Source organism: Oenanthe melanoleuca, chromosome 4 (assembly GCF_029582105.1).
Source record: "Oenanthe melanoleuca isolate GR-GAL-2019-014 chromosome 4, OMel1.0, whole genome shotgun sequence".
In the NCBI taxonomy this organism is placed as follows: domain Eukaryota; kingdom Metazoa; phylum Chordata; class Aves; order Passeriformes; family Muscicapidae; genus Oenanthe; species Oenanthe melanoleuca.
The window spans coordinates 45,097,285-45,124,120 of NC_079337.1; the positions used below are offsets into that span (position 1 = coordinate 45,097,285).

Below are 26,836 nucleotides of genomic sequence, written 5' to 3' on the forward strand. Positions count from 1 at the left end.
AAACTTTTGAACACTAGAAAACATATAGCCTGCTTCGTGAGCAAGTTCTACTTGGTATATAAATCTCAGCTGATTAAAACCAGTTTTTAACTGCTGAACTGCTGGCAAACTTTCTGGAATCACACTTAAAAATCCAGTGATTGGAAATACTGCTTTCTGATGAGCTTGTCACCACCCACACGTCTTATTGCTGAAGTTACTCACAAAGCAGAAAACAAAGGGGACTGTAATGAGTAAACCATGGGCTGTGCAAGGTCTGTGTGACAGGGAGACCAGTGACCACAACTGAGGAACTGCAGTACTACAGTAGTGACCAATCTTCAAGGCTTCTGGTAGGTTAATATATTGTTCAACATCTAACAGAGGTGAATACTCATTTTTAGAAAAGATGAAAAGTCCATACTAATAAAAAAGACGTTCTGGTGTTTCTCATGCCTTGCCTACAGCCCATCCTTTACCTAGCAATTTTACAAGTAGTGCATGGATTGTAAAATAGATTTTGCACTTGTAAAAGAATAAAAATTAACAGGACTGCTTTATTGTTAATAATGAACAATATCTTCCCAGAAAATGAGGAAAAAATTTGAAAAGCTTAAATGGGTTCTAATTAATAGATGACCGTATTAGGAAGAAATATGGAAATAAGTAAAGCCCCTTCTTAATCCTCAAAATAATATAAAACAAAGTGGAAAATTTTAATTGCATGTTCTGGTTTTCTCCTGCCTTTGAATACCTAATTCTATAACCTCATGTAACTTTTTAAGCCAGCAGCAACTGTTTTCAGGCCTCTAATGAATTTTCTTTTTTTTGAGCTTGTCTTAGTTTTGAAACAAAAAAGTACAAGCACATTCAGGGATTCACAATCCATTCAGGATTCCTTGGATAGAAAAGTTGAGACTGAGCAAGAACGACATTTGCTAAAATTTTTTTGTGACATCTAATCAATGTTCGTTGGCAGGTCATCAAAAGTGAAAAAAATCTTGCATAAAATTTTATAGTAAGAACTAGAAGGGTTAAACACTGTTTTCTTCATATTATGTCTTCAGTGAATATCCTTCATGTAGGTATTTACAAGTTTGCTTGGTAACAAATTATAAAAACATAAAGAAAGCCAGAAGCAATAAGGCCATCACCAAGATAATAGCAGAGTATCTGCCACTTCAGCAAGGATTGTCTTTTATCAGTAAAAGAAAATTGCATTCTTAAAATGTGGCTCACAAAGACCATTCTTTTTTGCTAAAATTTCCCAAGAAGAGATGCTGCATTAAAAAAGGACCGTGTTTTTTTATTTTCCTAACATATAATCACTACCAGGATTCTGTCTGTCATGCTAGTTACTGAACATTTTCATTCATTACTGCCAACAGCTGATGCAGAGAGGAGTGGCCCACACTTAACAGGCTTCACAGACAAATTTCCAGAGGACTGCAGAAAAATAGAGCATTCTAGTAGTCATGGGTGGGCTGAGTTTGCAATTCGTGGTACTTTGATGATGAACACTGCTTGAGTGTTTCATTGACTGAACAAAATGTTGTCCTCCTCATACACCAAAGCTGGGTCTTCCATGCTCTCCAGCAAAGTGTGACTGGTTTCGATTTCACGGTGTGGCAGTGACGATTCTTTGGCAACAGTGGACATCAGCTGACTCCAGGTGATGTTAGTGTTCTTGAAAGCATGCAGTAGGAAAATGCCAATGATGATGCTGCAGAATCCACTCAGGGTTCCTATGATATCACCCAGTTCCATACTACTCCACTCCTTGAACAAGATGATGGAGCAGGTCACCACTGTCGTGGTGAAGCACACGTAATAAATGGGTGTCACAAGGGATGTGTTGAACACGTCCAGTGCTTTGTTGAGATAGTTGATCTGAGTGCTGACTGACAGCACCAAGATGCCCACCAAAATGTAAACCAGGGGATGGCGGTAGGCTGGCTTCCTCTCCAGCATCTGCTTAATGGCAATGCCCAGGCCTTTCACAGAGGAGACAGAGAAGGCACCGATGAGGGAGCAAATTAAAATGTAGATCAGGATATTTGTCTGACCTCTCTTTGGAGCCACAAAAACAATCAGGACAAGGGCAACGACTGTTAGGAGAACAGCAAATGTAACAAATGCTGTAAAAAAGAGGAAAGAGAAGAGTAATGCACATGAGATATAATGTTCACGAACATGGACACTTCCCTATGAGCTGCAGCATGTGTTCACTGCAATTGCATACAGACCTGGATCCTGTAGCTTTCTTTCCATCTCATCTAGTGAGGTGACCTCCTCCTCCTCAGGGGCATGAATAACCATGACTGTTGACCCCAAAATGCTCAGTACACAGCCCAGTTTTCCATGAATATTCAGCTTCTCATTTAAAAAATAGGATGACAATATAGCACTGTTCAGCAAAATAGAAATAAAATGTTCAGCTCCACCAGCCACACAAGACATTCACAATCTCTCTGTGTAGCCTAATGGTGATTCAAAACCTCTCTTGAATTTGGATATATGGTAAACCAGCCTGAAACAATCAAATTGCAAGGAGTTTTTCCAAGAAAGTTGGCCATGGCCATGAAGGTAATGTCAGATTTTAGGGAGTTTAGCCCCCCCTCATTGCTTCCCTTCAGGTTGTAAAATGGCACAAATTGCCAAGGAATTTCTCATTGCTGATTGCCTGGGTCAGGGTATGCACTCTCACTGTAGATTAACCACAAGAGCTGTTTCTTGCTTCCAAAAATGTTTCAAAGCTCTTCATTTCCATTACAACCAATGCACATGAGTTTTGGAAACTGTTCCTCATCCCTCCCCAGGCTCTCGCACCCAGGCACACTTTCTGCCTGGCTTGCCAGGACTCCCCCCAAAACACAGAGAAGGCACATCCCCCCTTTCAGGAGATCAACCCCAGGATCTCCACGAGGTTGATTATTTAACCTAAGGACAATAACATGGCCTAAATGACCCTACTCACAGAGCATAATTAGCCTGTTAGAGCACAACCTTGGGCACAGACACAGGCTTAATGGTGTGTGAACACACTCCATAACAAATAGTTATTCAACCCACTGATCAAAATACAGACATTTTTTCACACAAGGCTAATGAGTTCACTGACATGAAGTTCTAACAACTTCTCTGTCTCATGAACATTTGAACAATTGCTATCCCCATCAAAGAAGAGGGCAATAAAACTCAAGCTGTTTTACACAGCAGCAGCCAGGCAGCCAAACAATCTGCATTTACCAACAGGCTGACCCCAGCACCACTGCAGGGACTCACATTAGTTTTGCTATGACAGAATGGCTGCATTTTTAGCAGGTAGATCATTGCAAGCATTCAAGTTTGGTTTTGTTTTTTTTTTTTTTTTTTTTTTTTTTTTGTTTGTTTGTTTGTTTGTTTGGGTTTCTGTTTGTTTTTGTTTCGTTTTGAATACATGGAGCATGTTGTTTTAAACACAGTGTTTCATATAGTATACTCAGCTCTTAAAAATCAGAGTATTACATTTCAAATACAATAATTTCATTTTGCTAAAAAATTATTTTCTATAAAATTTTTGCATGCATAGTCCATGTCTCTTCTGCTGCTATGATAACCACATTACTGTATGTGCTTAAGAACTTAGAAATTATTTTTTTCTTCATACATAGGAAAAAATAAGTCTCTGAAAGGTATTTATGTTTCAAAAAACCCACAAACTTTAAATATGGATACAAAATATGCCTTCTTTCCAGAAGGATTTAAAAAAGACAAAACAAAACCAAAAGGTTTACTAACTGTGCCTTAATATGAAATTATGCTCCTATAAATATAAATATAATTGTGAAGGAACTCTGCATTTTTATTTGAAGTTTTTTTAATAACTGAAGAACAGGATAACAGTTGTTTAAAAAGTTTTATTTCTCTAGGAAGAGATAAATTACCTTCTCTATATGCTGATAAGAATTACTTTGTAATCTAAGTGGAAAGCTGCTGGATTGAGTGGTCTTGGCAACAGGACTGTTGACTCTATCTACCCAGAGAAGTCAGTTCTAAATAAGGAAAAGTATCTTTCCACCAAGCAACAAAAAGCATTTTTTGTCCATAAATTGCTTTTCAGTTTTCTTATGAAAAATCTCAACTTTCAGCCAAAGGCAGTATTTTTTCCCTCATGCAGTGAGTGGTTCATTTGGCAAGGCTTGCTCCCAGTTGGTACTGACCTTATGAGAACACTCAGTGCACCCAAGGGGGTAATTAAGGTTGCAGGTGCAAAGGCATAGGCAGCAAAGTTTGCAGCTTCTCCTACTCCCACTGCAGAAGAAAGAATGTTTGGATCAGCTTTCAGGAGGATGTTAAAAGGCACACCATTGTAAATATTTTGAGTGACAGGTACGATAGCAAATACAAACCAAAATCTTTTTTCTGCACTTTTCATTTCAAAATTAGCTTCACAACCTCTTCTGGAAACAATAAATGCTGAAGAAAGCTAAATACTTTTCTCCTAAGTACTCCTAGAAGCTGGACAGATGCAATTCCACTGAATTTGAGCAGATATAAAAGAAAATATGGTTATTCTGCAAAGAGCTCTGAAGACCAAATGCAGCATTTGAAAGGTGGCATATCAAAACAGGTTGTCATGAATGTGATTGCAAGGACATTTCTTTTAAGTGAAGGGGATGAAAATCAGGCAATAAATCTCTTTAAAACAATCTGCTTTTTGAAGATTTACATATAGGCTGAGAGGAAAGAGGTGACTTACTTGATAGCAGTCCAGCCCACCAAAGCCATTCCTTCAAATAAGAATATCCACCTTGTCCTGAAATAGAAAAAAAATTCCTTATTTTAGAAGAAACAGGTCACCTTATTGTAAGAAACAAAAAGTACAGCTTCACATTTGCACCTATAAAGTACCAAAAGAGCATGTTACCTGGATAAAACAGGAATATTTGATTTATTAACCTCTCCATGGTTTTCTGACTTGGATTTCTAAAAAATGCTATCTGACTAAATATACACAGAGGGAAGCTTCAAGCACAAGTAAAATGTTTATAAAGAGCATTAGTGAGCTTAAGAAATGTTGCAAAATGCTTTTCCAGGTCAGATCCAATATATTCATACAGTCAACTACAGTTTGAGTCTCCTTTTATTTTAGGATGGAAGAAATTAGAAAGAAAAATGCCCCTGATTTTTTTTTTTTTTTTTTTTTTTTTACATAAAACATAAATATATGGAATATTCAGTATCAGAGTTTTTTCAAATAACCAAATTCTCTGGAATAATACATTGCAAGAAATACAACAAACAAAATAAAAATTGCTAATGCTATGTATTTAAATCCATGTATAGGAAATTATTATATTAGTGCAAATGTTCTTTTTCTAGTTTTTCATCTGTTGACTTTGATGAAAGATAGTTGTACTAACTGGAGAAACTTGTGTAATAAATGTCGTTTCTACAAATCATTGCACTTACTTTAAAAAAGCAAAGCTAAACCAAAAAACCTAGTTACCAGCTTAAGACTTTCCTTCTCAAATGAGAGGAACGTAGATTGAAAAAAAGAGGGAGAAAGACATTTTATTTGGTAAGTAGTTGCTCTCAGTGAGGAAATAGCACCAGCTTACTAGATTTATTATCCCCTGCACCTCCCATGGTCCTATGAATTCTGAAATGCCAGTCCCTGTAATCACACAAAGAGAAATAATACCATGTCTCCAACCCTCACCAAGACAGGACTTCTGATCACCACTGAGTAGTTTTAAACATGTGATCTGTGACTTGGACCTTGATTTTGTCAAGGTATAAGAGGTGTTTGTGTCCCCAGCAGGAGCAACTCTGGCACCATCACTTACCAGCTCGGGTGACTCCTCTCTCTGCCAGTTTCAAAAGTCCTTTCTTCTTCAGAATGAAACTAGAACCAATAAAGATACTGGAGCCTATAGCCAAGGCCAAGCCAATGGAGAGGTGGTATTTGCTTGCAGAAGGCATGGAAATGCTCCAGTTTGTTTCATTGCCAGTCCCCTCCATAGAGGTGAGGAAAGGAGAGTGGGATTCAGACATGTTGATGATCTGGCACCATGCTTAGCAGGAGTCAGGGCAAGAAAAAGAGAGAACAGCACCTGGGAGCAGAAAAAGGACAAATGATTCACAACACAGGCCCAACTCTGGAAGAGCTCTTTCCACTCTGCTCACTCCTTTTCATGTCTTTGCAGAGCACCTGTAATTTCTGACTCTGCAAATAACACACAAAACCCACACAATGTACACAATGCTTTCCTGGCTCATTACCCACCTGTAGCTCACAGGTGATTACATTATTTTACACACATATTTTGCACTTCATTGGCCCAGACAAGCAATAAGGGAAATACAAAGAATCCAAAAAAAAAAAAAAAAAAAAAAAAAAAAAAAAAAAAAAAAAAAAAAAAAGCTTCAATTAAAAATTCCACTCAAAATCTTAAAAGCTAGCCTGAAACCTTAAGATGAAAGGGCTCATTTTTGTTGTGCAGAGATCCCAAACATGTAGCTGAATCCATGATTTTGGACTTTGCCTGTTAAAGATAGCCTGCTTGCTATTCAAGGCTTTTGTTTTTACATCAGTAGCTGGGATTGGAAAAACAAATGGAAAAAAAGGAAGGAAAATCAATGAGGGAGCAAACTCTCACTGCATATGGACGCTAAGACATTTTATTAAAACTGTTCAGTGAATACTGTGTGAGCCAAGTCTTATTTAACCAATCACAAAATTCAGGCCTCATTACATCTCAGAGCAAATTTAATCTAACCTCAATATTCCCTGGGTGGAGGCAGATCACAGGCCACAGGGGACAGTTCCCTGCAACACTGCTGGAGAGCTGGGTGGTCCTGAGCAGAGACCAGAGCTTCACACTCTCAGCCAGCCAAGCATGACCTGTATCCCTGTGACAGTCTGGGAAATGACGTCATTGTTACCAGTCTAGATTTGTTTTTAAAGGAAAAAGAGGTATTGCATTTCCAAGAACAAAAGGAAGTGATTTTTTTGCATGAGGAAGCAGGGGTCAGGCAGCAAAGCTAAGGCAGTCTAGGCTGACGTCTCAGTAGAGTGCATCAGGAAATCAGGGTGGATTACAGAATCTAGACTGAAATACTTCTAAGAACAACCTAAGAAAACATGGCTTATTGTGAAGACATGCTAAAATATGGAACAGTTTGCAGAAGTAAAAAAGCTCAGTCCACTGTGATACATGTGCATGGGATGCAACAACTAGTTTTGTTTTCCATGTTTCCCCTGTAATTAAAATAACACATGAACGATTCATCCTGATGAGTGGCAGCATCAGTAATACACTCCCTTTTTAATTTTTTTTCTTTTTTTTTTCCCTTCCCCTCCCCCCTCAACTGAAAAAATGCTACTTGGGGTCTTAGTAGAAAAGCTATGGAAATAATAATAATGTTATATCAAAAGTACTTCACTGAACAATTAACAAGAAGCAGACTTGGATAATTCATTTAATACAGCTTAACAAGGAACAATTAAAATACATAAGGTCTTAAAAATACCACATTTGCAGTTAGCAATGCTGGTTTTAACTCTGGGAGATAGCACACTTTACAGGCAAGGAACTAGTGAGTACCTGCTCCCTGTTTTCTCATTCCATACTATACAACAAACATACTACAGGAAGTTATAATTTGATTTGCAGGCTGTGCAAACACATTTCCTTGTTTGCCAAGAGTGTTTCCATATAACAGGAGTTGTTTTGTATTACTAAGTCAGACAATAAAAATGTTCCCACAAGATGGGTATGTTCATATTCCCCAGCTGAAGATTAAAATCTTAGAGAACTTAGATCAACGTGCAGTTAGTATTGCATAGTATGTAGGATAGATACTATTCTACAGTCTTACTTATCAAAACTAGAAATTAAAGTTGGATAATGCAAAAATTAGCATTTGCACCTGTAAGTATTTTAAAATCCTAAACTATTAGCATAGTCTTAGAAGAAGAAAAATTTGCACATACTTGTTTTGGCGTAACTAGTGAAGAGCAAATCACAAAACAAAATTACAGAAAAGTCCTCTAAGCATAAATATATTTTCTCTTAGTAAACACATATCAGGGCAAGACAAAAATGTCCCTGCTCATGGCAGGGGCATTGGTCTAGATAGCCTTCAAAGGTCCCTTCCAATCCAAATTATTCTATGATTCTGTGAAAAGAAACCAATGGAGAGTAAATTAAATCCCCTTAGCTCCCAATACCTATACTGATGCTAAACCAGGGTGGTGTGAGAAGCAGTAACATTCCTTGCCTTTAACCAAAAGAAAACATGAAAATAAACACTCTTGGTAGCTGTTATCCTGATATACTGATTCACTGCTGCTATCTGCAACAGTAAAGGCAGCTTTCTATCAGTGCATTGGGTTTCTACAGTGAAGAAAATGTGACTGGTGTACTTCCATTTAGCTGGAGATGAATGGCAGACTTATTTTGTTTCACATGACACTACTGCTATTTTTTCTATGTATTCTAAAGTTTTTCATTCCTCAGCATACACTGCGACATCAAATAAGAAAAACTAAATAATGCCATTTGTACTAAGTGGCCCAGTGACCGCCACAGGTTATTTCTCTCCTTTCTGAATTACAATCTTTGCCCACATTCACAAAGAAACATTAGATTTGTCACTGAGAGGAGTAATTTTGAATGCTTATGATCTGTTTATTGTGCTGAGCAGCTTTTCATAGTTAAAGTAATTTGTTCCACTTGCATGAAAAGTGGCATGTCATTGCACTGATCAAAGAACCACCTAAGAGATGGGAAGAGGAGGCTGATCCGGGAATTACTGTCATTTTATTGCCCCTATGAACAGTCTGAGAATCACTTGGAAAGGCTGAGGAAGGTGACAAACCACTGAGGCTGCCTGGCTTGGTCAGAACAGAGTTTCTGTAGCTAAGCTAGTTTCACCTCCTACTTCCAAATGTCAACAAACATGAACCTGTCAGCAGAACCACTCCTTGCAGAAATAATCTCTCCCAGCTCTGACTCAAGGTTGGCAGCAACACGAAACCAGTCTGAGCTATGGCAGCTGCTAGTGTAACTTCTAAACTTTTTTTATGATTCAGCTACATTTTTTTGTTTGTTTGTTTGTTTTTCACCTCAAACACCTAAATATTCTCTATGTGAATGGGTAGATCACAATAGGTGATCTAGGTGCTACACACTGCTTGTGACATGTCTAACTTGTCATTCTGCAGTCCAGGGCTGACTTGCCTTGGTTAGTGACAGCCAACTTGGTTCTTTAACCTGCCACTGAAGATACGGGTCCTAAATAATCTCGAAAAGTAATAGCTTTGATCAGACAGTAATTTGACCATCTCTATTGAGCTCACGGCTCAGCTCAGCCCTGGCAGAAACATGAAACGCCTTTCTCTGTCGCCCGGGAAATACCAAGCCCACCTTTGCCAAGGCGCGGCTCCTGGGGCTGAAAGTGAATGTACCGAGAAGCAGCAAGGAATTCTTCCCTGGCACACCTGGAGTGGAGGCTCACCAAAAACACAAAACAAAGCTGAAAAAAGATGTTTAACCCGAGGCAGGAGCCTCTCCGGAGCCACTTGTCGGAAAACAATGGGGAGGCATCCGGGCGGGGGAGAATCCCGTGTGTGCGGGGCTCGGACACCGCCGAGCACACGCCGAGCCCCGCGAACCCTCCGCGAACCCTCCGCCATCCCCGGCCCCGCGCAGACAGACAGACACTGACCCGCACGGCAGGACGGACGGACCCCGTGGGGCGGGCAGCGCCTCTCCGAGCCCCACGGCTCCGGACCCCATGGCTGCTGGCCCCACGGCCGAGGGCTCCGCAGGCTCTCCGCGCTCCGCAGCGGCGGCTCCGCCCGCCCGGGCGCGGCCCGGCTCACCTGGGCGCGCCGCTCCCCGGGGAGACGGAGGCGGCATCCCCGCCACCCATCTGGAGCCGTCCTGGGGGGAAAGGGCACGCGGTGCTGCAGGAGTGACCCCGAATGCACTTTCTATATCGTTATCAGGTCCCAGAGCTGGGGAGTTCTGTGGCCTCACCTGAACACTCAATCCAAAGAAGAGCGCTCTCTCCTGAAGTACCTTGGCGGCATTTGCCTTGCCTGCGAGTTTCTATGGATTTAATTTTCTTCCCCTTCGCAGCTGGGAGAAGAGGTGAGCAGTCTTGATGTGCAATCACGTATGTCTGTGACAAGCTGCCAGCGCTCGCTTTGGCCAGTGGATCTGCGGGCAAGCAGAGGGATCACCTGGCCAAACTATGCCAGCGTTGTAGAACAAGGGCAGTGCCTGGTGATGCACACCCTGAGATGACTCGCTGTGGCTTAATAGGCTCCAAGTTGTTATAAGAAATAATTATCTTTATTACCCAATCAATAGTTGCAACGTGGAAGTCTAAGGTCTTGGTTTTGACATGATTAAGTGAAATACATTTACAAAACGTAAGGTTTATTAAAACATTACATGTTGCCCACCAAACTTCCTGGGACAGTCTGCAGACCTTTAGCATGCACAAGGATTTCTCTGGAGGCAAAATTCCAAATTTAACACACCTCCACAGAGCACCACAGGGACATGCAGGATTGAGATTAGAGCTGTAATTAGGCTTTGCAGCACAGTACCAAAACTAATCATCATTGCTTTTGAAAAGTTTTACCACTGGGGCATACTGCTGAAATTCGATAACATTATCAGCAAAACAACTTGATTTTCCTTGCCTTAGGCATCCTTGATTAAACCAAGTCCTTTGGTTAAACCAAGAGATCAGTCTCAGTGTGTTTGTCTCATTTGTAATTTCTGTATTCATTTTTTAGCCCAGCACCCTGTTTACTAGGAGAAAGGGAACATTGCATTTGTTTTTTGTGATTTTAATCACCATTCCACTTTATATTTACTTTATATTTATGTCTACACTATAACAACTCCTATGGAAGGTGGCCTGGATCCAGTGCAGGCTGCATGATAAAAAGTTTGGCTTCTCTTCTTTAACATTTCTAAAGCAGATTACTGCTAGAAAAACAGAGCAATAATTTAAAATGGTATTTGAAACTGTTAAATCAAAATTTTAAAGCATGATCTGAAAGTTTGGGAGCAAACTGTGACCTTCTTGTACAACATAAACATGCCTATAGGATAAAACCACATATATGGACAGATGCATTTCTGCAGTCTGCTTCAAATTTCTATTTTTGTTCTGTATCCCCTCAGATCTGTCAACTCTGTGTGTTCACATCCCTGTTTCTACAAAAATGTGTCAATTTTTTGAGCTTGCTGCAATCCTGCAAGTGACTCCGTTGGCAGATCTGCTGAGAAGGGAATGGTAATATCCACAAAGTCCTGCTGAAGCATCAGAGAAGTTGGGAGAGAGTGAGCTGCCAAAGACCACTGGCACAGCTCTTGCTGCTCGTGGTTTCACTGTGGTGTGGTATCCAGAGCAAGAATACTGAGAAACAATACAGCTAACACTTCTGTAGGTGGACCTCTGCACCAGCCAAGTCCTTTAGCAGACCATAGACATCAAAATCTATTCAATTAATGAATAGAATATTTAATCTGATTTACACATTTGTTGGCAGCTGGCTGAACATAACCAGCAGTGTGCTCAGGTGGATAAGAAATCCAGTGGTATCCTGCTGTGTATCAGGAATAGTGTGGCCAGCAAAATTTTGTCCCCCTGAAGTTGATGAGGCCACTCTGTGAATCCTGTGTTCAGTTTACTACAAGAAAGACATTGAGGTGCTGGAGCCAGTCCAGAGAAGGGCAATGGAGCTGGTGAAGGGTCTGGAGCACAAGTCCTGTGAGGAATGGCTGAGGGAGCTCGGGGTGTTTAGCCTGGAGAAAAGGAGGCTCACCTCTCTACAACTGCCTGAAAGGAGATTGTAGTTAGGAGAGTGTTGGTCTCTTCTCCCAAGTCAAAAGCAAGCAGACAGAAGAGACAGCTTTGAGTTGTGCCAGGGGAGCTTTTTCTTCACCCAAAGGCTAATCAAGCATTTCCCACCTAGTGAAATGGTGGACTCACCATCCCTGGAGGTATAGATGTGTGTTGATAGGTATGGTTTAATGTTAAATGTAACGGTGTTGGGTTGACTTGTATTTAATGATATTAAGAGAATTTTCCAGCTTAAATAATGCCATATACTTATTGTTTCTTGGCTGAAAATCTTTATATGGTTCATATTTTTTATATTGTAATAAACTGCAGAAACCACTATGAAACCCTTCTTCTTCTGAGGAAAAATATGAAGTCACAAAAAACTTGTGACTAACAATTCAAGTCAATGGACAGATGCAAAAAACTTGCAATCTATAATATTATTACAGAAGAGACTAGGCATACTTCATGTGTGAAGGCTTCGCTGATGATTAGCAGTTTTCATACTCAACTTGTTTTGAAGAAATTTGAGACAATGTCAGGAAGAAACAAACCACATAAAAGTAATTTATCAACATTGATACATTTTTCTTTATTTTGGATTGCATGTAAAGGTCAAATGGGAAAGAAAATAAAGTATTTATATGAAATCTTATCAACTGACATAAAGAGGAAAAAAATGCGAGTTTACCTTTCAAAGTGACACTTATAACTGATTTAGAGCAATGCCTGAATCATGAGCTAATGCAAATCAGCACAGACCCATTTAATTCCCTGGAGCTGTGCCAGATACAGCTAAGCACAGATCAACTTTTTTGCATTAAGTAAAAGAAGGCATATGCTAACAGTCAAAGCAATTTTGTGGCAGTTTCCATTTCTCCCAAAGAGAAATAGGTGTCTTATGAAACCCTGCTACACCCTTCTATGTTATTGCACTATTTTTTCCCCCATTAAATGTGTGAAAAATGCAAGAGAAAATTTAAGTTACAATTCTGCTACTTATGTTGCTACATAACTTAATTAATTTTATAATGTATGAAAGGTTTCATGAAACTTTCCGTAAAGCAAGCAAGCACTGACTTTAATTGTTGATCTTTGATAAAAATGGAAGCACTGACTATCTTGCCAATTTTAATCTTTCACATTTATAGATAAAGCAGCCATTGGAAACCTCATTTTTATGCCTTAAAAAACCCCATGTTACCTCTGCATTAGCCATGAATGTCTTAATTACCATAATTTATGTGTCTCCTCAGATTTGCTATAAATTCGTTAATCTTGCTGAGGTTTTTTTTTCCTTATGTGCATATACATTGAGTTCCTTATCCAGCATTTAATTATATTATTGTAAATACGGAACATGATGACAAGAAGTTTCACCACAATTAGGAAGCCTGTTCACTGTGCAGCTGCTTAAGGCGCAGACATGAAGCAAGATCTATCTCTTTTATTATTATTTAGGAAAATTGCCTGTGTCATTTTTAAATCCTGTTATCATTGCTCAGCTTCCCTGTTCTGCATTAGTCTGCCAGCAGTTGCTGCTACACGACAGTATCCAAACATGAGTTCTGTTCAATACAGAAGCTACAGACAGATTTATTACCTGTCCTGGCATGTAGCCACAGAAAAATTACTGAAGTAGATTTGTGAATGAGACTCTGACCATGGGAACTCTATCTACTCCACTACATAGTGATTTAGTGCAGATCTGCAGGAGCGATAAGTGAAGAAATTAAGTTCAACTGAAAATTATTAGATTGCTGTACTTGATGTATAGAGATTAATTGTAAACATTTTCACTTAAAAATGCCCAGACAGTGCCACCTTAACTCCTTCTATACTACAAAGAGTGAGTAAGGCTAGATTTATTAAACCTTTTTTATCTACAGTGCATTTTCTACCATTCTTATTGGTGGCAATGTCATATATTGATGATTTTTGTTTAAGCAGAATTAATATCAGCTGAATCACCTTTGTGAAAACATTATAGCATCATTATTCTGTGCAACCAACCAAGATTTCCTATGTTATTTTAACTTGAAATAAAATTCTGCTAAATAGAAGTACTGACTGTACAGAGCTTCTGGAACTCCTGTAGGGTCGTTGCAAGTATTCTTTATCCAAATTATACTATTAAATGAAGATCTAGTATTTTCTGGAGGGTTTTCTGATAAGCCAGTCTCTCTGTTCCTTGCAGTTTTCAGAGTGGGAGCTGAAGATACATCTCAGGGGAGGGAAAGAAATTTCTGGAAGGCACAAGGATAGTCTTACTGCAGGTTCATCTGAGGGCACAGAAAAGACTGCCAGGTGTGGCCAGACACAGCGTGGACATTTAAGAAGTGCCAGTCTCTGAGCAGAGTAGTCATGCAAAAACTAGAGTCTGGACCTGGAGGATGATGGTGAAAGGCTTTGACACAGTGTTTGACCACACTGTGTGTTGCTGTGCTCTGTGCCTGAGAGCACTTGCAGTGCTTTGTGATTCCAGCCTCATCTGCATGTGAGAATCCAACACACCAACACACATCTTAAACTGCTTCTATTTCACTCCATCATGCACCTTAAAGTAAAAATACAGTACCACCTACTGGTGGAGACACTGTTAGCACTGATGGTTTTCTAGTCATCGAGCCTCATTGGGGCCAATTGAGCTTCATGACACTGAATTCTACACAGGAGCATAAATAAGCCAGAAGCCCTGGAGTCTTCTCAGCTACAGCACTTCCAACATGACATTAATTGCTGAAATCACATCAGCAGTAGGAAAAACAGAACAGTATTTGCAGAAAATAAGCCTGCCAAAACTGTGTTCCCAATTCAAACACTCACCTGTTTACAGAACTTCAATACAGTGAGCTGAAAAGCAATGTTGTGCCATTAAAACTTGCTTATTTATAAGTCATAAATATGTGTAATGTATCTAGTGTTTTGGCTATGGGTATCTGAAACTACACATAGCCTTAATAGGATTGAGAAGAATTACAGATGATGACAACACAAGATGCAAAAATAGATTATAGTTGGCCTACTAAAACAATAATCCATTTGTGCAGTTGTTCTCCCATTAGTCAAGGTTACTTCACTGGAATACAGAATGACAGGAAAAATATCCATGAAAAAATATTGACATTAAACTAAAATATTCATCAGTGAGTATGACAGCTATGTAACTGGCTTTTAAGGGAAGGCAGAATTGACACTGTGTTGAGCTCATCCAGAATTTGTCCTGTAAACTTCTTCACAGGTTAGTGAGGTCCTGGCCACTGTCAGACAAGGAATTGGCCAGGCCCAGTAGGACTCATGTTCCTCTGTTTGAGAGCTTTGAGAAATTTCAGGGTAAACCAATTACAAAAAAAATAGGTTAGCATTGCTTTGCAGAACTCATTATTTTATAAGAAAACTGGCAGTTCTATACCAGATTAAAAAGGTGTATCAACTCTTTTGTGACACATAACAAGACATATGTCCCTTAGTACCATGACAAATTCACAGAATCACTGCTCAGCACTGAACATTGACATCTTTCAGACTACAAGACAGTGAAAAACCCTGGAGAATGACAGAGGTAAAACTGATCAAGATTCAACATTGGTTGGATGCGGCAACCTTCTGAGATTCCTTTCATAATCTATGATCTTAGGATAAGAGATGCATTTCAGCTCTTCAAAGAAAACAGTAAAGCATATGCCAGAATTTAGAAGATTATTCACTTCTTTATCTATTTGTTATGTTGCATCTCTTACTCAAAACTGGAAATGGAATGACTGTCTTCAGGGTTGGAAAGTCATAGCAGTCTAATTTGTTCCTATCATCAGGAGTCTGACCTGTGATGAGCTTTTGTTTTATGATTAAATACACAAACTCAGTCACCTGGGCTGCAAGATTTAAGTTGGTTCCCATGATTGCTAATGGCATTTTTTCCTGCTGCCCTTATAGAAAAAAAAATGTCATAATCCTGGAGTCCCACGGACTGGACTGCTTTCGTAGATTCTGATTTTTGTGAAGCAAAGTTAAAATGTAATTCAGTAACTTTAGCTATATCTCAGTTGTGACAAAGATATAAATTCAAGTTTCAACATTTACCTCATTTTGCCTTAGAGCCTTTTTTTTTTCCTTTTACAAAAATGAGCCATGTACAAGATTCCAGACTGAAAAATTAATCACTCAAACTTCAGAGAACATTATTTTCCTCATTCTTATGGTATCCAGCAGTGAAATATGAAAGGTGAGGTATGCAAATACCATCTTTTCTTTTGAAGTATGTGCTAGAATCCTCATGGGGCCTTCCTTGACTGTCTGGACACTACAGATGCACTCTTGAACACTTTTAATGGAGGAGGAATGCAGCTACTTAAACCATTTTGCAAAGTCATAAACCATACTGAAGTTGAAAATCAGTTCAGTGTCTTAAAACTTAATCATCAAAAATGTATACACAATTCACTGGATTTCTTTAAGCAATAATATGTTATATTATTTGAGAACTTCAGGTAGTTTAAAATGTTATTTCCTTTCCTTCAGCCATATGGTGTACACATTAAAATAAACAGGAAATTTCCATTTATGGTGTTTTATCTATTACAGTTAAAAATTTTTACTACAGTTAAAAGCTTATGCAATATTAAGAAAACAAGTGAACAGATAATACTGAATATATAGTTATTTACAGTATTTTTTTTCAGTTTCAAAACAGAGCACACTCCAGTATGTGTCACTTCTTGTGCTTGTAGATAGGGTTAGTAAGCTTCTGCTCAGGTGAAGGATAACACTGATTGCCACTGTCACTTTCATCTCCCTCTAAACCTCAAAATCCATCACTAGGTCAAGGAAATCCTCCTCTAATAACCATGTCCCTCCTTGGGAATAATTCAGAGAAGTGCACAGGGGGCTGGCTCTTTGTGAAATCAATCAATAAGGGATTTATTTATGAAATGTTGATTAAATTTTGCTTTCTGTGGTGATTCTGCATATGTAGTAAGGAAATGTGGCTGATTTAAAGGACTGAAATCTCTATTTGAAGCAGCAGATTACCTTCCCAAGGTAAGCATGCACACTGCTCGTTGAAATTGCTTATTGCAAAAGTGCTAAGGACTCTCAGCAGGTTAGAAAAGACAGATCATGCTGTAGCATGTTGTAGATTTCTATGTAAATGAAGATTTTTTTTTTTTGCTGCTTTTTGAGAAGAAAAAAATTAGATCTTTATATGATGCCCAAATCTGTTCCAGGGTATCTTTATTATAAAGCATTTTCTTTATGAAAATAATGGTTAGAGGTGTGAAAGTGGTGGGCCAATAAGAGAGGGAGAAATATGTAAAAAAAAAGAGCAGAAGCAACACAAGCTGATCTTCCTCTCATCAACATCCTGTAAAAGCATGACTGCCTTCATTTTCTTGTAGGCCTATAGATTTTGATGTATAATAATTAATATAATTAGTTTTGAGGTCATAATGCTTGAAAAGTCGGTTGTTTATCATAGTAGTTACATTTTAAAAAAATCCAAAGTAGTAAAAGGAAACTATTTGGGATGATACAGTTAAAACCATATGGTAGAAATCTAAAATATGTCTAAAGAAGGCATCTATTACCTTTTGAATTTCCTACCTAAACATGATAATGTGAAAGTGTGTATCCCAATATTAAAAAGCACTGTAATAATTTGTGACAATGTATCAGTTTAAGGAAAATATATGTGTGGCTACAGAATAGAAACATGATAGTGATAGAATTTAGTAAAGAAATTTAAAAGCCTTGAAAATGCATTCAGATGACTATGGACCCACTGAGTTTAATGTGATATTTTCTACTGTGTCCAGTATGGGCAAATGCTGTAGCAAGGTAACAGCAGTCCCCAAACTAGATTTAGTTACTGTGTCTGTTCAACTTGCACTGGGCATATGCTACATTAGCACTTCTGTGTCTTAGACCCAGGAACTTAAACTCCCCATAATTTGCTTTTAGACTAGTGGAATTTGAAGATATTTTTGTGCTACACATCCTGACTGATTGACAAGGAAAATAACCTGGTACAGAACTTATGTAAGCTTGACATTCAAACCTGGTATTTTGAGACTACAGGGTAGTTAATACTTCAATTTCTATGCCACTTAATGTTTTCAGTGCCTCAGTAATAAAAAATGCCCAGTCCTGCCTCAAGTGGCAGCTCCTCTTTCCCAGCAAATCCTATGCATGGCTGCCATGGCTGCTTCCCCAGAACACACAGTATCCCACAGTGCCTCCACTTACAATAGACACCAACAAAAACAGAAGAATTTGTTTATTCAAAAAAACACACAGAAAATCCTATTAACCTGAAGAACATGGGAATGTAGAGGATACAGATTTCTTTCCCCCAGCCTTCAGCCTACATACTCTGGATTAGTGTGGTTTTGGATTCTATTTTTCATACTTATTATCATCTTTAAACTCTAATACTAGTGCAAATTAGTATGTCTGGAGAGCACAAAGTCAAACTTTTATTTCATTTTGTTTTGTTATTTTTTCTTCTTGAAGCTAAGGAAGATTCAAAAAGCAAAAGTAAACATGAAAAATATATGCTTTTGTAGAAATGTTAGTACTGTGAGTACTAACACGGACTGGCTTACAGCCCATTCTGTCAGAGAAATTATTTCTCTTGAGATTAATGCATTTGCATTTGTCTGGTGCTGAGTTAGGCACAGCTTTATTTTGCACCATTATTTGTGTGGCCCTGTGGAGGATATTGGTTTAACCAGGACGGAATTCTGTGTGCCAGCATTAGTAGAGCTTTCAGAGCACCTGTAAGCAGATATAAAGCTACTTAATTGAACCTAGTGTAGTTTCAATCCTCTCACTTTCAAGCAGTAAATCAGTGGAAACCCTGGTACAGCTTTTAGTCTCCTGATGAATATAAACTGAAATTTACCATGTCATAGATATTTAGAATATTTTTATGTCTATTTATCTTAGACCTGATCCATGCTGGTAAGCATTTAAAGACTGACCAGTAATATTGGGCGTATTTAGCACTATTCATGGAATAACATATCTTAAAATTCACTCTTTATGTTTCTATTTTGTAGAATGTTATATCTTGGTTGGTCAGAGCATGGTGCTAATAACACCAAGGTTGTGACCTTGATCTCTGTACAGGCCATTCACTTAAGAGTTGGACTCAGTGGTCCTTGTGGGTCCCTTCCAAATCGGAATATTCTGTTATTCTGTGATATTGCTGTATTATTTTTTGCATGTGTCATTCATGTCTGATGAGTGCTAAAAACATGGACTTCCCCTCCTGTTTCCTGTATAGGCATATTTTTAGTTTCATTGACAAATAAGGGAAGTCAAATAAGTCTAGCAGCAATGTCAGCTGTATCATTCTGCTTCTCCTTCATGGTATGCCAGAATATACTACTTTAAGACTGATCCCTATGGCATTTGACTTCACAGTGGTAGATGTTTCAAACACAATTGTTCACATATTTTCAAACTACGTGTCAAAACTCAGGAGAAAGGCCTAAATTACTGGTTCGCTAAAGATGTGTACATCATTCCCTTTGGCAGGAGTTGCCAGGTCATTTTCCTGTCTGGTTGGAATGTCCTGGCAGACAGGAAACTGCAAATATTCTTATTGATCTTCAGGAAAGCAAGGATGTAAAGGATTCACTTTTAGGGGGAAAAAAAAAGCTACTTATTCTAGTGGTGAAATGACTTGATTCTTTTTTTTTTCAGTCTTCTTCAATTACCCAAGTTAAACCTGACCATGAAGGTAGGAGTGATTGAGACCCATCACTCCCATACAATTGTTCCCACTGTGGTAGTGCATGACACCAGTAAGGACCTTGGACCAATGAACAAAGGGGAAAACAGGTATGTCAAATATATTTTGTGTTGGTTTGGTTTTTTTAGTTTGATGATTTACATAGGATTAGCTAAGCACGTATATTTACTATAAAATAATATTCTTCAGCTCTATAATAAACTCAGTTTTTAAGATTATAGTATATTGCTTCTTGTAAATATTTGGGAGATTTTTTTTTAAATTTCAGCAGACATCATATAACTGTGTTGGTTTTTTGTTCCCCAGGCAACAATATCTACCTGGAGTATTTGCACGCTACAATATTAACAATAATAGTAATAAAGATAAGTAAGTATCTTTGTCATTTGATAAAATGAGAGTACTGCAATTTTGATTATAAAAGCAGAAATAAATAATTATTATATCTAATACATTATTAGATATAATAAATATCTAATAATTTCATTAGAAACTGTTATGCCATTCAGGTAAGTCCAAAAGAGACTGTACATACATTTCAACTTCATGCACATCAGTTATTATGATCATCATCCTTATTACCAAAGTTACTGATACTGTATCTATTAATTTAAAACAAAAGTAGTTCTAGCTGAATACAACAAGAAATAAGAAAAGCACTTTTTTTAATGCTTCTAATAAATAGATGTTGAAGAAATGGATTGTGCATCCCATGAGCTTATCATATTTTTCTTTTTCTTAGAGAGGAGAAGAAAAGGAAAAAAGAAAAGAAGAGGTAAGATGAAAAGTAATAATACTACTATTTATAAGATATTTAGTTTTTTTTCTAAATATGTTTTAACTTGGGCCTTAACAATGAAAAATGTTAATCTATTCCTTAGCAAGCCAGAAAAAAAAAAGGATGGAGAAACACAAAAGAACAAAGAAAAAAAGGAGAAAAATAAAGATAAAGATAAGTTGAAGAAGAAAGAAAATATAGAAGTGTAAGTATTTTTTGTTTAGGTCCAGCTATACTTTATAATAAAATTCTTTTGGTGTAAGAACACATTCATTCACAGATGTCCTGTAAACATGTTTATACTTTAATAAAGGAGTGTAAAGACTGCTGTTGTTCTCCTTAGAGTAGAGTTGCTTGACTTAACTTCATATGTGTACAACAGAAATATGCATGCATGGATGTGATCTGAAAACATTAATCAAGATATATGTCCTTTGGATTCTGATTACCTAGTATTTCTTGGATAGCACACTGCAGCAAACGATGTGCCAGTATAAAGCAATCTCTCCACACACAAAGGGACCTACAAGCAAGTAAACACTTCTATGCTCTAAAACTTGTTGCTTTATAGTCTGCTTGGTAAATTCATAGTTTTCTATGCTAAGGAAGAGAAATTTAAAACAGTCCAGTAGAAATCTCTGTTGTATGATTTTCTGTTCTTTGGTTTCTTTACGTAAACTATGCCAATGTTTTATCTTCCTCAAGGCTAGACTTTTCCCTGTGAGAAAGGCATGATTCATCTAATAATTTATATTATTTAAACATTAGTCACATAATCTTTCTTTTTAATGATAAAATAAATTATCAGACAAGAGAGTTATTTGAGCCCAAAAAAAATCACATGTGCCACTATAAAGTGAAGTTAGACTGCCAAGCTAACTTTGCTCAGCAAAACTTGGATTCTAAAGCTTGTGTCACACCAAGTCACACCAGCTTCATATCTTCCATTCATTTGAGCAAGGAAGTTTAACTTTGATAAAGACCATTTATTTCACAATAATAATTTCTGGAAAGCTTAATTCCTCAAAAATGATACGTATTTCAAATCTCTCATTAAACCTCCTTTTTATCCCCTGCTTACCACTTAGGAAGAAAAAAGATATTTTCACCATTGATCCAGCAGGAAATATATATTACAACTGGTTGTTTTGCATCACAATGCCTGTCATGTACAACTGGACCATGATTATAGCAAGGTGATGTACTCCTTTAATGACTACATAGAATTTCTGGAAAATCATAATATACCGGACTAGATAAAAAATATTCTATTAATCACTGATTCATGCCAGTATTTAATTTTTGTTTTATGGTAATTTACTTTTGTTTTTTCATATTCAGAGCCTGTTTTGATGAGCTTCAGCACGATTACTTAGTGGCATGGTTTATTATTGATTATGTTTCTGATGCCATTTATGTAGCTGATATGTTTGTACGGACAAGGACAGGTAAATATACTCAATGATTAATTATTCCTTTTTACATATTTACACCAGAGTTGTTTTTTTTTTTTTTTTTTTTTTTTTTTAAACAAAGCACTACTACTTGTCTTATCTGAATAGCCTTAATGAGATGCAATAGTGAAAAAAAGACCCTGAGATACATTTCTGAAAGACTACAGCCTTACTGTAAAAGTAAGAGAAATTCTGATGAAATTCTGATGTATTACTCAAAGGACACATAAAGTTTGAAACATGCAAGTACAAGCTCTTCTACCTGCAGATGACTCACCAAGAAAAAAGAACCCTGTGGTGCAGCCAAGAGACGATCAGGGGTTCTGAAAAACCAGCACCTAAATCTGATTTTTGTATTAATGGAAGATTCAAGTATTTACTTGATTTTCAAGACCATTGAGCAAGCAAGACATTCCATTAACTTCAGCTGCAACTATTTATTTTAAAATATTATCCTATTGAGCTATTAAGTAGATACACTCAATATGGAACTGAAATTCTTGTGTTCAAATTATTCTCCTCATTAATAACCCTTCCTATAGCTTATGGAGGTTTCTTTGGAAGGGAAGATGGGGTTTTTTTCAGATGTTCACCATAGTGGAAAAATGGAGAAAAATATTCAGATCTAGAACTGTTTATCTTTCATAGCTCAAGGTGAACCATATAGGATGAAGCTGACTATTTGGAAATAAAAAATTAAATATTAAAAAGTAAGAGAAGTTAAATATTAAAAAGTAAGAGAATTTGAACCCAAAATATTTTTCAAAGTAGATTTGGACTGACATTAAACACAACACTTTCTAACCTGTAGCATTTTTTATTATTTACAATTTTATCTTAGGTTACCTGGAACAAGGTCTTCTGGTGAAAGAAGAACACAAGCTACGAGAGAAATACAAGAAATCTTTTCAATTCAAGCTAGATTTTCTGTCAATCATACCAACTGATCTCTTATACTTTAAGTTAGGATTGAATTACCCAGAATTAAGAATAAACAGACTACTCAGAGTAGCTCGGATGTTTGAATTCTTCCAGAGAACAGAAACAAGAACAAACTACCCAAATATCTTCAGGATCTCTAACCTTGTCATGTACATCGTGATTATTATTCACTGGAATGCCTGTGTGTACTACTCTATCTCAAAAGCCATTGGATTTGGGGCTGACACATGGGTCTACCCCAACACCTCAGATCCTGAATTTGCACGCCTAACTAGAAAATATGTCTACAGTCTCTACTGGTCAACACTGACCCTGACTACTATCGGTGAAACCCCGCCTCCTGTAAGAGATTCTGAGTATTTCTTTGTGGTCATTGATTTCTTGGTTGGAGTACTGATCTTTGCTACCATTGTTGGTAACGTGGGCTCAATGATCTCCAACATGAATGCTGCCAGGGCAGAGTTTCAAGCGAGGATTGATGCTATCAAGCAGTATATGCACTTTCGGAATGTGAGTAAGGACATGGAAAAAAGAGTTATAAAGTGGTTTGACTATCTGTGGACAAACAAAAAGGCTGTGGATGAAAGAGAAGTCTTGAAGTATCTGCCAGATAAACTAAGAGCAGAGATTGCAATCAATGTTCACCTGGAAACGCTGAAAAAAGTTCGGATTTTTGCGGACTGTGAAGCTGGTCTGCTGGTTGAACTGGTTTTGAAACTCCAGCCCCAAGTATACAGTCCTGGAGATTATATTTGCAGAAAAGGAGATATCGGACGAGAGATGTACATTATCAAAGAAGGCAAGCTGGCAGTAGTTGCTGATGATGGAATTACCCAATTTGTGGTCCTAAGTGATGGTAGCTACTTTGGAGAAATCAGCATTCTTAATATCAAGGGTAGCAAAGCTGGGAATCGAAGAACAGCCAATATTAAAAGTATTGGATACTCAGACTTGTTTTGTCTGTCTAAAGATGATCTCATGGAGGCTTTAACAGAGTATCCAGATGCAAAGGCCATGCTTGAAGAAAAAGGCAAGCAAATCCTAATGAAAGATGGGTTGCTGGACATTGAAATTGCAAACTTAGGAAGCGATCCTAAAGATCTGGAAGAGAAGGTCGCCTACATGGAACGTGCTATGGACAGGTTACAAACAAAGTTTGCCAGGTTGTTGGCTGAGTATGAAGGTGCACAACAGAAAATGAAAAAAAGACTTACACAAGTAGAGAAAATACTGAAGCCGATTATGGAGGAAGAGTTTGCAGACTTAGAAGAAGCAGATCCATCCACAGATAAACCTGAATCGTCAAAAGCAGAATAAAAACAATGGAAGTTGCCAATGAGACTGAGGGTCAAATACTGACTGGGGTTGAATACCTCAATTTCTAATCTTTGTAGTACCTGACTATTAATTATAAAAAAATATTTGTCAAGACAATGTCACTAATCTCCCACAAGCAGTGCATATTTGGCAGTTTTGGGGCGGAAAAGGAAGAATGGAGAATGAGAATTGGAGAAAACTTTGCTCTTGCACAAACAGGTGGTATTACCTGCTAATGCATTTTTTACTCTCGGTACACTGCTCTACGGCAGATGCACATTCACTGTCATATACTGGCAAATATTGGAAGTTTTGCTGATTGTTTTAAAATAATTTCTTTGTGTCTGCTTATGGAAAGAAGGAAAGGTTTGGCAACAATTTTATTATTTGAGGTCATTAACCTTTATAGTAAATTTGTGTATATTTGTTTTATATATAACCTTTATATATAATTTGTGAGCACATTTATATATCTATTGATTAACATCAAATTAATTAAGTATGGCTCATACATATAACAAGAATTAGATATATCTACAATGTAGATGATGGTACTGAAGGCTGTAAGACTTGGAAAATACTATTACTTCTTGGGTACACCTTGGCTGATTCGTTGAAATATAAGTGGGCAGTTTGAAATAGTCCTTTTTTCAGGATAATATATGCAAAGGCTGGAATACAGAGAGGAGAAAATATAACTTTTTGTAAGCAGCAATAAGAAAGATATAGATGGTTCATAGTCTAGTGTTCTTTTCACAATAATAAAAAATAATATACAAATATACAAATAATATACAAATAAAATACACATTAAAGATTGTTCTGTTTCATATAATCATGTGGCTGCAGAAAACAGACTATCAAGTTTTGAATATTTGTAATTAAAAATGTTTATGTCCCTAATGTAACACTTGTTTGTGCTGGTAGAGTGCAAGGGGAAGACATGGCAGCAACAGGCCAAATATTCCTCCTACAGCGTCTTCTGTAGATGCTTTTGGGGGAAGAATATGACTGAAGAGTTTGGTTTTATCCCACTGATAGAGGATTTCTTTCTTCATAACTACTTCTGATATAATCAAATCTATAGATTCATATGTTAGATCCATTTCCAACTGCTTTAAGATGCATTATCTTCTTGGATTTCCCCCTAATTTATGCCTTTTTTATTGGCAAAAAAGTGATTTGCTCAGTTATGGTCTCAGCTGAATATTTGCAGCTGGGTATTTTCAGTAGAATTTGATCATAGGAATGTAACATTAAGTTTGATGAAAGGGAGTGAAGAGGGGGACTGTAATGAGAAAATGGATAATTCTCTCTTTAAGGAAATTTGATTATTCTGAGCAACCAGACTGCCAATCTTAAGAAATACTTACGTACATGTTACTGTCAGTAACATCTCTACACTTGCATTCTCTCCTTAAGGAAATGGAAATAATATAAATTTGGTATTTTTTAAAGTGCATTGCTTTCTGGCTGTTTTATTTTTTGTAATGTTGATGCTTTCCAGCATGCCAGAGATCTAGAAATAACTGCTGATTTACTGCAAGGATGAAATTTTCTGAAGTACTTAATGCACAGGATATATATGGAAAACCAAGGGTAAATATAAATACAAAATGGCTGTTCATGCCCTGTTGATCCTGTGCTTTGAATGAAAAATGGTTTAATTAGCTGATAAGAGGAAAGGGTGTGCCATCCTCTCTGTAAAGATTCTATCCCAGTACACAGGAACAAGGATTATTCTAGTATTTATCTATACTGTGAGTGTTGGACTTTGCAATCAGCATTCTCCCAGCTCAGGTCTTGAATATAATTTGCAATCTGTATGCCAGCAGCAACCTATCCTATATGGCTACTAGGCACATAGGAAGCACTCTTCTCCTTTGTTGAAGTGCTTAAGACCTTTTATTAGATAAATGTGTGATGTGAAGTTTTAATTAAAAAAAAGACAGATACCTATTGTTAACTATTTTTTTTCGGTATTGATCCTTCAGTCTAAGACATGAATTGTATTCACTAGCTGCCTCTTTCTTGAGAATAAAAACTCTTCGATTTAAACTACATAAAAATAAAACAGAAAAACAGAACTGATCTCCGTGGTTTGCTTACTATTTTCAGACTAGTTATGGATAGAAATCTTCTATAACAACTTTTATGAGAAGGTATTTGCTGAAAAAAGGCTAAATGCAAAGTTTCCTTCTGGCACACGACATAATATAAGTGCTATAAGGAAATGTCAATAAAATTAAAATTATTTCAACCTGCCTTTATTTGACAGAAACCGGGAGGTGCACAGGTTCCTCAATATATGTTTCTGTACACCGAAACTTTCTGGATGTACTTCAGCAAAGTTTCTAAACAGGCTTTGGGGTGGGTTTTATCTCTCACACTCCAGGAGCTGTGAAGTTATAGGAGCTATGAAGTTATAGGAGCTATGAAGTTATAGGAGCTATGAAGAAAATGCCTGCAAGAGCCTCATGCCGCAGGAGCGGCTGCCAGAAATTAATTTTGTAGGGAAGGAGGCTCGGGGGAACCTTATTGCTGACACTATAACCTGAAGGGAGGCGGGAGTGAGGGGGGCCGTGTCTTCTCCTAAGCAACAAGAGACAGGACGAGAGGAAATGATCCCGAGTGGCACCAGGAGAGATTAGTTTAGTTACATTAGTAACTAGGTTTCCTAGTCACTAGGAAAAAATCGAAACGGTTGTCAAGCTCTGGAACAGGCTGCCTAGGGAAGTGGCGGAGCCGCCATCC

General features: G+C 37.6%; 2 protein-coding genes across 2 annotated transcripts; one reads left to right on the forward strand and one right to left on the reverse strand.

The window, feature by feature from the left end:
- Positions 1-813: 813 nt before the first annotated feature.
- Positions 814-10,270, reverse strand: NIPAL1 (NIPA like domain containing 1). The gene is made up of 6 exons (XM_056489821.1): positions 10,011-10,270; positions 5,811-6,077; positions 4,721-4,777; positions 4,182-4,272; positions 2,226-2,386; positions 814-2,117 (listed from the first exon to the last, which is right to left on the reverse strand). The coding sequence occupies exons 2-6, from the start codon at positions 6,016-6,018 to the stop codon at positions 1,513-1,515; spliced, it is 1,122 nt and encodes a 373-aa protein (XP_056345796.1). The 5' UTR covers positions 6,019-6,077; positions 10,011-10,270; the 3' UTR covers positions 814-1,512.
- On the forward strand, positions 10,039-26,073 carry CNGA1 (cyclic nucleotide gated channel subunit alpha 1). The gene is made up of 8 exons (XM_056489818.1): positions 10,039-10,124; positions 19,543-19,680; positions 19,898-19,960; positions 20,334-20,366; positions 20,473-20,574; positions 21,458-21,565; positions 21,711-21,817; positions 22,665-26,073. The coding sequence occupies exons 2-8, from the start codon at positions 19,574-19,576 to the stop codon at positions 24,080-24,082; spliced, it is 1,938 nt and encodes a 645-aa protein (XP_056345793.1). The 5' UTR covers positions 10,039-10,124; positions 19,543-19,573; the 3' UTR covers positions 24,083-26,073.
- Positions 26,074-26,836: the final 763 nt, after the last annotated feature.

What these genes read in the sequence shown, in the direction of transcription:
- NIPAL1 (XM_056489821.1), bottom strand. Translation starts at nt 6,018, where the DNA reads ATGTCTGAATCCCACTCTCCTTTCCTCACCTCTATGGAGGGGACTGGC. An exon ending in GAGAGGAGTCACCCGAGCTG is followed by an intron (nt 4,778 to 5,810) that starts GTAAGTGATGGT and finishes TTTCTATTTCAG; the next exon opens with GACAAGGTGGATATTCTTAT. An exon ending in AAGAAAGCTACAGGATCCAG is followed by an intron (nt 2,118 to 2,225) that starts GTCTGTATGCAA and finishes TCTTTTTTACAG; the next exon opens with CATTTGTTACATTTGCTGTT.
- CNGA1 (XM_056489818.1), top strand. Translation starts at nt 19,574, where the DNA reads ATGAAGGTAGGAGTGATTGAGACCCATCACTCCCATACAATTGTTCCC. An exon ending in AATAATAGTAATAAAGATAA is followed by an intron (nt 19,961 to 20,333) that starts GTAAGTATCTTT and finishes TCTTTTTCTTAG; the next exon opens with AGAGGAGAAGAAAAGGAAAA. An exon ending in AGGAAAAAAGAAAAGAAGAG is followed by an intron (nt 20,367 to 20,472) that starts GTAAGATGAAAA and finishes TCTATTCCTTAG; the next exon opens with CAAGCCAGAAAAAAAAAAGG.